This window comes from Xenopus tropicalis, chromosome 7 (assembly GCF_000004195.4).
Source record: "Xenopus tropicalis strain Nigerian chromosome 7, UCB_Xtro_10.0, whole genome shotgun sequence".
Lineage (NCBI taxonomy): Eukaryota > Metazoa > Chordata > Amphibia > Anura > Pipidae > Xenopus > Xenopus tropicalis.
In genome coordinates, this window is record NC_030683.2 from 36,379,326 (window position 1) to 36,390,050 (window position 10,725).

Consider the following 10,725-nt stretch of genomic DNA (forward strand, 5'->3'; position numbering starts at 1 on the left):
TTTGGTTAAATCCAAAAAATGACCTTTTGGTGCATCCCTAGTTTAAATATGCAAAAAATAAAGACAACCACATTGAAAATATCCTACAATGTGATCTGCTTTCATGAAAATACCCCTCAATGTTTCCTTCGCTTGACTTTACTTTTAGCAAGACCTTTGCTCTAGATAGTTGTCTGCGAAAGGGAAGATCAGATTTCTACATTATGTCATCTCCCTTGATGTTCAGTAGATTTATTCTGCTGGGTAATAAATGAAGCAGGAATCTATGGCAATACACTAATGGCTACGCTTGTACTACAACTGCTAATGATTACTCGAGTTGGATGCTGGGGGTATTAGTTCAACATTTGAAAATACAAATAAGTATTTCATTAGGTATTGGGCCAAATCGTTTTTGAAAAATTCAGTATTTGTCCAAATACAAAAATGATTTGTTAAAAAGCAAAGGGCTCCTATTATGCATTAACTCTGTGTAATATGTTAAGTATTATGAGATTTTTAGTCAAGCAACAATACAAAAATATGACAGAACAATACACCAATTAATAAGAAACTTTTTTTATCTCAATTATTCCATTGCTAGTTTAAACAAAGGGATTCCAAACTTACTTACTTCAACCTGTTCTTTATCTATGGCCCCCAAGCTTTAAAGCAGATTAATCATTGGCAGAACAAGAGCGGCCATGAGTCTGCAGTTAGAATCCCTGCCCAGTGTATTACCCTCCAGAATAAATCTTTTGAACATGTAGGCAGATGGCATAATGTAGAGATGTATTGCTGTGCGTTGCTGTCACTTTACTTCCAATAGTGAAAAACACCAAATCCCAAATATTTGGATTTTGGTGAATACTACATTTTTCCAGAAAAGATTCAGATACTTATCTAATGAATCCTAGTATGTATATTCGAATATGAAACACATGACTTCAAAGGTTCTTCAAAGATTCCAAACTAGTTTGACTAAGGATTTGTTAAAATTCAAACAAGTTTTGATTCAGCCTTAAAAGAACAGTAACACCAAAAAATAAAAGAGCTTTAAAGTAATAAAAATATAATGCACTGTTGCCCTGCACTGGTAAAACTGGTGTGTTTGCTACAGTAACACTACTATAATTTATATAATATGCTGCTGTGTAGCCACAGGGGCAGCCATTCAAGCTGGAAAAAAGGAGAAAAGGCACAGGTTACATAGCAGATAACAGATAAGTTCTGTAGAATACAATAGTGTTTTATCTGTTATCTGCTATGTGCCTGTGCCTTTTCTCCTTTGAATGGCTGCCTCCATGGCTACATAGCAGCTTATTTATATAAATTATAGTAGACTTTCTGAAGTAAACACACAACATTTACCAGTGCAGGGCAGCAGCACATTATATTTTAGTTTATACACTTTCATTTCTTGGTGTTACTGTTCCTTTAAGGAGGCCATACAGGGGCTGATTTTGTTGTGTGAAACAAACTATTTTAGGGTGATCCAATAACAATTTTCTACTTATTGTTACACTGATGGAATGCAAACGATTGTTTGTTCCGATCACATCAGCCCAACAGTTAATTGGACAGGTTAAAACATTTTCGTTGCGAAACCATAAAATCGGTCAATCGATGGGATGAACAGATCATCATCGTTATATGAACTTCCATTGTACATACCTTTATTTTGAAGGGTTGGGTTAAATGCAAAAGTAGACAAAGGAACAGATATCCATCGGTTAATATATGTATGATCTTGCAGGCAACTCAACAAAGATACCACAAAAGTCTCCTCACATATCGTTAACGATTAATAAATGGTTTGTTAAGATGATTAGTTAGCCAATAAGATCATTAGTAGGGTGGCAACAAAATTTACCCATGTATGCCCAATGTAAGCCTGAAGTGAATCCTGGATTAGGTACATTACCTGTATATCTGTATATTATGTGTTATAGAAAAAGCGACAACAAACTGAAGTCATATTTACAGAAACACTATGGTGACCTCCAGGGATGGATATTCAATTTATCTTAATAGATTATTGCAACTGATTAAAAACCACTAAATTCTTTATCATTTAGCATTCCTTCAAACTATGAACTTTCCTCCATTCTTCCTTTCCTATTTTTATTTGCACATTTCATGACTCTTTTTCATTGTAAATTTACTTAATAAAAATGTTTTGCTGGCAAAAGAATCAATATTTACTGTTGTCATTTTAAAGGGCTCACATTTGTTTGTACAGTGGAGTGGTTGAGCCTTGGGCAAAGTCTATGGAATAAATAAACCAGACATTTTGCTGGTGACATACAGTATTCCAAATTAAAGATAACCACAATGTACTTTCCTAAACTCAGCAGGGCCCATGAAGGTTTCAATTTTCTGGTAACAAGAAAATAAGGGAAACTACAAAAAGTAAGCTGTGAGGGAACTCGCAGAAATGCTCTCGTTACACAGCATACAAGGTTGAGAGTAGAGCAACACAATGGTAACGCTGAACACTCTTGCAAACAAGTGGATCTTTACCCAATTAGGCCACACAACTGGGCCAAATCAAGATGATCTGATCATTTGGACCCAGGGTTAATCAACAAACTGGCACCACCCTGATGCAGACTAAGGGCCACTTTAAATGAGTTGGACTACACCATTTTTAGGAAGACAGGTATGGGATCGCTTATCCAGAAACCTGTTATCCAGAAAACTCAGAATTACAGGAAGGCCATCTCCCATAGATTTCATTTTAAGTAAAAATTCATGTTTTTTAAAAAATTTTATTTTTTCTCTGTAAAAAGGAAAACAGTACCTTTTATTCAATGGAAACTAATCTGCATGAATCCATATTGGTGGGAAAACAGTAGTGACCCTATTACTCTAGCTGTATTACTTCCCCAAATTACAATATAATAATTACAATATAATGTACTGTTGCCCTGCATTTCTACAACTGGTGTGTTTGCCTCAGAAAGACTACTATAGTTTATATAAGTAAACTGCTGTGTAGCCATGGGGGCAGCCATTCTAAGGAGAAAAGGCACAGGTTACTTAGCAGATAACAGATAAACCCCCATTATATGGGGCTTATCTACTATGTAACCTGTGCCTTTTCTCCTTTTTTCCAGCTTGAATGGCTGCCCCCATGGCTACACAGCAGCTTATTTATATAGTAGCTTTTCTGTAGCAAAAACACCATTTTTTTGCAGAGCAACAGCACATTATATTTTAATTACTTTAAAACACTTTATTTTTTTGATGTTACTGTTCCTTTAACACTGGAACTTGTTCCACTATTCCTTTAAATTCCACTTGTGTGGATTCTCTTGTTAGGGGTCAAAGGTAACGCACAATCTTAAGCAACAATCCTATTTACCTTGTTTTTCTCTCGAGGCAACAGAGAGATGAAAAACATAATCAAGGCTTTTGCTGCAAGTAAGTGACCTCTAAACCCTACTCACACTAGTAGCTGAAAGTACACAAATATAGTTTAAATGAAAAAAACACATTCATGCAGTTAAAAAAAACATTAGACAACTTAAACACACCAAAGCAGATGTTCCAAAGTCCAAAATCACATTTTAAAAAAACAAGCTTTAAAATAGTATACTTGTAACTTTTGCTCCCACACCCCAAAAAAGGTATACTTTTTAAGCTCTTTAGAGGCAGATATATCAAAGTTCGTATTTTATTTTAGTTTCCCTGAGTAACAAAAAAACTGGCAATTTCATGTAAAAGTCAATGGCAGCTGTCCTTAGCAATTTTTAAATATGTATTTACTTTGAGGGTTATTTTTCACTTGCAATTGCACAAAAATATGTATGAAAACAAGGATTTTGAGGTATTCCTATTATTAGTACTGTATTTTATTTGATCGTACTTTTTAAATTCAGATTTTTCAATATATAATAACTTTCGTACATTTTATAAAATGTGATTATTTCATGCTAAATACTCAGATTTTGGCTGTGCACCCCACAGAATACTAAAAGCCTTGGAGTGCAGACACCATCAGGACTGATATATATATATATGCACTGGCCTGGGGTATTTTTTTCTGCTGCTGCCATCCTGACCCCAGCTTCCCAGTCATCCCCTGCACCCCCTCAGATTTGAGGCATGCACAGTACTGAACACTTTGGAAAAGTCCTATACTACAAATGCACACAGGTCTTAAAGCCTGACTAAGTTATAGGGGATGCCTTGAAAGCTAGGGGAAGACAGCAGTGGCCCACCCTGGTGAAAAATACCATGGGCCAGCGACCCAGCCTGGGGTAAGTAGTAATGCTTCATATTATGACAGTGGAATGCATATTTGAGGACACAGGGGAGCACACAGACACCACCTGGGCTTGTATCACCACATATAATGCAGTGATGGAAAAGAAACAGCTCCCAGCCACTCTCAAAGTGTAGGCCAGGGAATAGCTATGCCATAGTTCTTAGGTGGTTATTAGAGTTCAGGCTGAGATTTTTTTATCTAAATACACTAACAATAAGGAAATTTGATCCTTGGTGCAACTGATGCGAAAGTGCCTTACAGGTGAGGTTAAGGGCAGGCTTCCCTGGTTACTACATGAATATCTGTGTGTGTCAAAGCTACTAACCACTTATTTCTGAGTCATAATTTTCCAGGATCACGTTTCTATTAGGTGATACCAGAAATGTACAAATGATAAGGGTAAGTAAACTTTAGTCTAACAGGACTATATAGGATGTATCATGGATCAACAACCTACAACCCTTCAGTTTAATTAAATAACAGCTCCCAGTCATCTGGATAGAGTATTGCTGCATCCTCCCATAACCTGCAGATGCTGTACCTCAATTCACACTATCTACTAATGCGTAAACTCAGAAAAGTAATAAGAATATAGTAAATGTGAATTTCTTGTGCTAATTTCCCCACATTTGGCCTCTCCTAGACTGATAGGAAACAACAGATCCCCAGCCAAGAAATTGGAAGATATAGTTTAGGGTTTTAGAGTGTAGAACTAGTTTTTGGTCTACACTTAATATGCAATATGTGACAGGTCAAAAAAATGAATTATCTGTGCTGGTGCCTGCCTCTCTGCCTGCAGCAATAAAAGTGAATGAGGTGCAGGCAGGGGAGGAATTAGGCAGCAGAGTGTATATTGGGTTCAGCAGACCAGCCCAGGACCGCCTGATTTTCCCCAGTGGGCCTGTGGGACACACATTGGGTTAGCAGATAATAGATAAGAAAGTTATAATAAAAAAAATTCAGTACTTTAGAAATGAAAGAAGGATCCCACACACCTATGGATCCACTATTAGGAACATGCCGGCTGAAAAAGGAGAAAATGCCTTGTGTACTGTTGACCTTCTGTGAATCATGCGCATATTGATTTGGACTGGTTTTTTTCCACCCTTAAAATGTAGTGTAAGAACTTCCCAGTTATCCTGCCATTGCCCCCACTGACGTCTCGGAGAATACAGTAAAAATGCCAATTCTTGCCAGAAAACACTCTTGAAAAGATACAATTCTCACAAGTTTCACTCTGACCAAAATCAGGTTGGGCATTAGGAGGGCTCTAAGGAAGTTTATCATTGCGATACACAACAGCCAGAAAAATTCCACAAAATAATTGGGGTTCCAATATAACGGGAGCGTTATGTTAATGCATATTTACACATCTTTGCCAAAAATAAATAACATATACATTTATAGCCAAACATTTTTACTCTTGTTAATGGTCCTTTAAGCATCTCCACTTACAGGGGTGATCAAATGATCTTAATCCTGTGAAAAAACTAAAAATGCTGTCAGAGGATATAACCTAGTGCTTGTAAAACTGGAATGTGTCATTGAGACTATGTTCAACATAGACCCTTGCCAGGTAACACATAAAAGATAACCCTCCAAACCAGAAAAACAGGTTTTTACTGAAAATAAACAGTTGTTTAACAAGTGCATCCCATGACCCTATCCTGTATCCACTCAGCTTCAATCTTTATTGCCTGATACACAATACTAAAGTTCATTCTGTATGCCACTTTTGGGAAACAATATACCATGTGCGTAACTAGACAGAGGGCTTGTTCCTTTACAAGATCAGATTCCTTACAGTGATGCAAGTAACAGACACAAATCCACCAGGTTCAGCCATTGAAAAGAGCAGTGTTGATCCAAAGTATTCTCCTGGCTTAGTACATCCAGAGCATTCTCATGATAATGACAATAAACTGTGTAAATGCAGAGACCTTTGTCCGTACGGATGTTGGAAGACTTCAAATGCCAGAATGCCCCGGAAGCTGAATGCTTAAGGACACTGAAAGGTACAATTGCTTAGGGGTACAAAGTTGTTAGGGTCCCCGCACCAGTGATTCTAGTTGATTTCTTCTGTGTGCTTTCCCTCTCATTGCTGCAAGGCCCTGTAGGTCTGGTTTCCCAGCAACTCCTGTGCCACCTTGAATGAGCACAGATATTCTGCGTCGATTTCTGTACTGTGCATGCGCAGGCAGGGGTTGTCTGGGACACGGGAAAAATATGGCTGTGCAACGCATACATTTCCTTTCATTATGCAAAATCAGTTTTTAGATGGAGATCTCCTATGAAGTTTTATAAGCAAAACCTCCATCATGTTTACATTAGCAGAAAAAGAAACATGCTAAAGGCTATGTGACAGTGTATATCTAATCACACACTGATCACAATCAGATTGTACCTGGGGTACACTGTTGCAGCTAAATCAGTATTGTGATCCAGTTTCTACTAGGGATCACCACTTCAAGACCCCTAGCTACCTTTTTAAAGTTTTTCTGTCATTTGCAATCAATGTCTCTAAGAACAGGAGTACACTTTATAGTAAATACATGGCTGTCAAGGGATGCTGGGAGTTGCAGTGAAACATCAGCTGGACAGCTACTTCCCCACTGTGAACTCTCACCGTTCTATATTGTACAGTGGATATATGAATGCACACTCTGTGCAGGCTTCCAACTAAGTACATGCATAGACAGCTGTAAAAAAAAAAAGGGAGAAATATTGGATATTGTACTCACAATGCTTCTTGCCATCAATAAGCTTCATTGTAAAGTGCTCTGGGGGTTAAATACTGAGTGTGCTGGACTTAGTCTTCTACTGAGCACCAAGGCAGATCCAGAGATGTCCCCTACACCCTTACATTTCAAGAATGCCCTGTGTGAAATCGCTGAGAACAAGGTGACTTTTTTCCCCTGCATATAAATTGCGAAACGTCTCATGAACTGAGCTTTCTGCACACGGTATTTACCATGCAACCACAATAGCCATGCTCTCTGGCTACCTACTGGCTGCTAACCAGCCCAGCCTCCTATGGTGTCAGTGGGTGTGTCGGACTTCCTCTCTCCCCATTGGCTCCGCTCAGATGGCATTTAACTCGGCATTGATTTCAAGCAGTCAGACTACACACCTACTGACTGAGCGAGCACCAATCCATCCCCGCTTTGCTTAATGGTGTCAGGGAAAAGCAAGGGGGGGGGGGGGGGGCAGAGAGTAGCTACAGTCAGAGGGAAAAGAAAATGCTGCATTATAGCATCACATTCCCATAACATGACTTTCCTGGTAGCAAATAGGGCTTTCCAATTGTCAATGTCTGTTTTTACTGGCAGCTACTATCAATGTTAGTACAATACAAAGGCATAATGAGCTCTGTGGGTGGGGGTGAAGTAGATGAATAAGGATTACAGGGCCAGGGGGCACTTCATCCTGGATCAGTAGGTTTAAATAGGGAGAACAGGTTGCCACAAGACATATATATCAAGTTCAGTTGTTTACTCACGTAATTCCTCTTTAACTATTGGCTAAGTGTGGTCTCCTGTTACCTTTGAGGGGTAGCAGAAACCAGCCCCTGAATGCAACACACTGTATTAGATTACTGATACTGTACCAGTAAATCCTGTCTTTCTGGTTTGCCATTCACACATTCGTTATGTTTGCATATTGGGATTTGAGAGGTGGGGGGGGGGGGGGTGGTAATTTCTCCATTCATGGGCTGCCGGTACTGAAGGTGTTACAGCTCTGTGAGAGAAGCTAGATTGCCACTCTGCAGTGCCCAGCAGACAGGGAGGGCATAGAGGAGGATGCACAATCAGTGAAAACTGAAGGAGATGGAGGGGAGGGGTGATACCTTGTCATCCAAACGCCCATAGAGTGAGATGGCACACTGTGCAGGCCAAAGATAGATAACCCCCAGAGCTGGGCACCCACCTGGCTCAATGAAAATGGCGTTCTGTCCGTCACAGTCCCAAAGCAGTATTCAGGCCATTCATTTAGCAGTGGGCATACATGGTCACTGCTGCAGAACATCTTAGCTTAGGTGTCAATCTTCATTTATGAATGAAAGGTTGCTCTGTGTGTCCCTGGCCAGGAGCTTTCCATGCTCACATTATCCTATTACATTTTGCATTTAAATGATATAGGGCTATTGATGACCCCCCCATAATAAACATGGATGATCCTATTAGCCCCCTTATGAATAAGAATGTGAACAGGGGAAGCTGTAGTTCTATAACAGCTTTGGGTCACATGAATCTATGCTGTCACATTCCTCCCTTCAGCTGTTACTTAACTACAACTCCCAGATACCCCTATGCCATTTCTCATTAACAACTCTAAGGTCATAGGCTGATTTCCTAGCTCCGAGGGAAAAGAATTGGGGACGGGCATGCACCATTGTGGGACCACCAAACTGGCCACTTACGGGGTCTGTTCCTTCTGCCTGAATCCATCCTTCTCCTCACCCTGCTCTTCTTGGCCGGGGATCCCTGGTGGAGCGGGTCTGGCTGCCCTCGGTGGTGTTGCATCGGTGTATGGTCAGGGAGGCTCCGGCTCGATTCTCCATTGCCCAGCAGGAGGAGGGCTGGCGGCAAGTGGAACCCATTCTGCATGCAGGAATTGTCGGGTGCCTTGGACTGCTTGCACTGATCTCCCATTATTGTTTGGTATCGTGTCCCTGCCTGACAGCAGCCTTGGAACCCCCCGTTATGCTCGGTCCTTTTGTCTTTTCCACCGACACTAACGCTGTTCTTGAAGTAGGTGCCACCGTGACACAAATGCAGTTCTTCGTGACATCATGGTCACACTCGTGTTCGGACTGCAGCCAGTGCAGTTACCAGTGACGTCATGCACCTCCCACCGCATGACAGGAGAAAGGCGTGTTCCTGGAGACAGGGACAAGCTGTAGGTGGGATAAATAGGCTTATCATGGAACTGGAAGCAGCAAGGGCAGCCATTAGGGGGGTTAGAGTGGGACAACTGTAGGGGGCTCGGTCATTGCCGAGGCCTCAGTATTGCTGAAACGCAGTATTTTATCTTGTTTAGTATTAGCATGACACAGGGCCCCAGTGATAGAAGACCTGGAAGCAGTCTGTAATACCTAACTGCGGAAATTGGACTGTGCAGCAGCTAATATACAGCACTGGCCTCAGTAACACGGGACCACGTTATCATTTGCACTCAATTTGCTACATCCTGCTTTGTATGTTATTTGTGCTTTAGTAATTAGAATTCAATGAATCGGCCATTCAAATTGATGACATATTCAATCATCTCTAAAGGTAGTAGGTAAAGGAATATTTTGTTGTCTGCATGGTTTCTAGTTTGCAGGTGGAAAAGTGCTGTAAAACATCTTTTCAATGGCAATAATATAAATAAAATACATTTGTTGTGCTCAAGTGCAGATCATAGAGGCACAGGCAGGGCCGGAACTAAGAGTAGGCAGAGGAGGCATGTGCTGAGGGCACAATGATAGGGGAGTGCTGGGAATATTCCTCTTCTGCCTGCTTTCCCCTGGGTTCAGCCCTTTTGCCCTGAGCACAGCAAATCTTCCTTCCCTGTCAATGCCCCTGCCCCAATCGTGGGGGAAGGGCATCAAGGCAGGGGTTAAACTTGGGCGCCCCCACCTGGGCACAGGCACCACACAGCAGACACTGTAAACAAAAAGCACTCTGCTCCTGAGGCCTGAGTAATAGCATATTCTGTTTAGTAGTTTAATATATACAGCCCTCACCGGTGCTAGAATTAGAAATGTGCATGGATGAAAGCACTGAATAACCCATTAAAAGAACACACACACAAAAAAAAGCCTTAGTAATAAACACGGGCGATCCTATTAACCCTCCAATGAACTGGGCATGCACCCCACTCCAGACCATGTTTTTCTTGGTTGGGGATCCCTGGTGGAGCAAACCTGGCTGGCCGCGACATTGTTGCAGCAGTGCATGGTCAGGGAGACTTTAGCTCGATTCTCTGTTGCTCAGCAGGATGAGGGTTGGTGGCGCATGGAACCCATTCTGCGTGTAGAAATGGTTGGGTGCATTGGGCTTGCTCTGATCTTCTATAATTGTTTGGTATCAGTGTCCCTGCCTGACAGCAGCCTTGGAAACCACCCCCTGGCCATGCACTGAAAGATACGTTTGTTTGGTTAGGTTGCCAAATGAGTGGGCAATAATGGATTATTCCGATTGCGTTTGCCCATCGGATCACACTGACAGGATGCAGGCCGTCAGGGTGAGGACCACATTGACGAGCTGACACACTCCTCACTCAGATGGGATTCTCCATGGACATCTGCCCAATTGTAGGAGGGCTCCATACAGGGGCCAATAAGCTGCCAACATGACCCTTTGGCATTGTTTATTAGCCTGTGTATGGCCACCATTACCCTTGGTGTTTTTGTGCTTTCCAACAGCGCTAACACTGTTCTTGAACTAGGTACCACCACAACACAAACGCAGTTCTTTGTGAGATCATGG

General features: G+C 41.3%; 1 protein-coding gene across 2 annotated transcripts in view; it reads right to left on the minus strand.

Annotated features, from left to right (window-relative positions):
• pank1 (pantothenate kinase 1) overlaps window positions 1-9,112 on the minus strand; it is a 29,971-nt gene extending 20,859 nt beyond the window's left edge. Inside the window, exon 1 of one of the 2 annotated variants that reach the window (XM_004915882.3) lies at window positions 8,673-9,112. In XM_004915882.3, the coding sequence (XP_004915939.1) occupies window positions 8,673-8,904 (232 nt within the window). In that variant the 5' untranslated portion in view covers window positions 8,905-9,112. Of the gene's footprint in view, window positions 1-6,993; window positions 7,418-8,672 lie in introns of those variants that run through there. The other variant, XM_002937185.5, reaches the window with a different exon arrangement.
• Window positions 9,113-10,725: the final 1,613 nt, after the last annotated feature.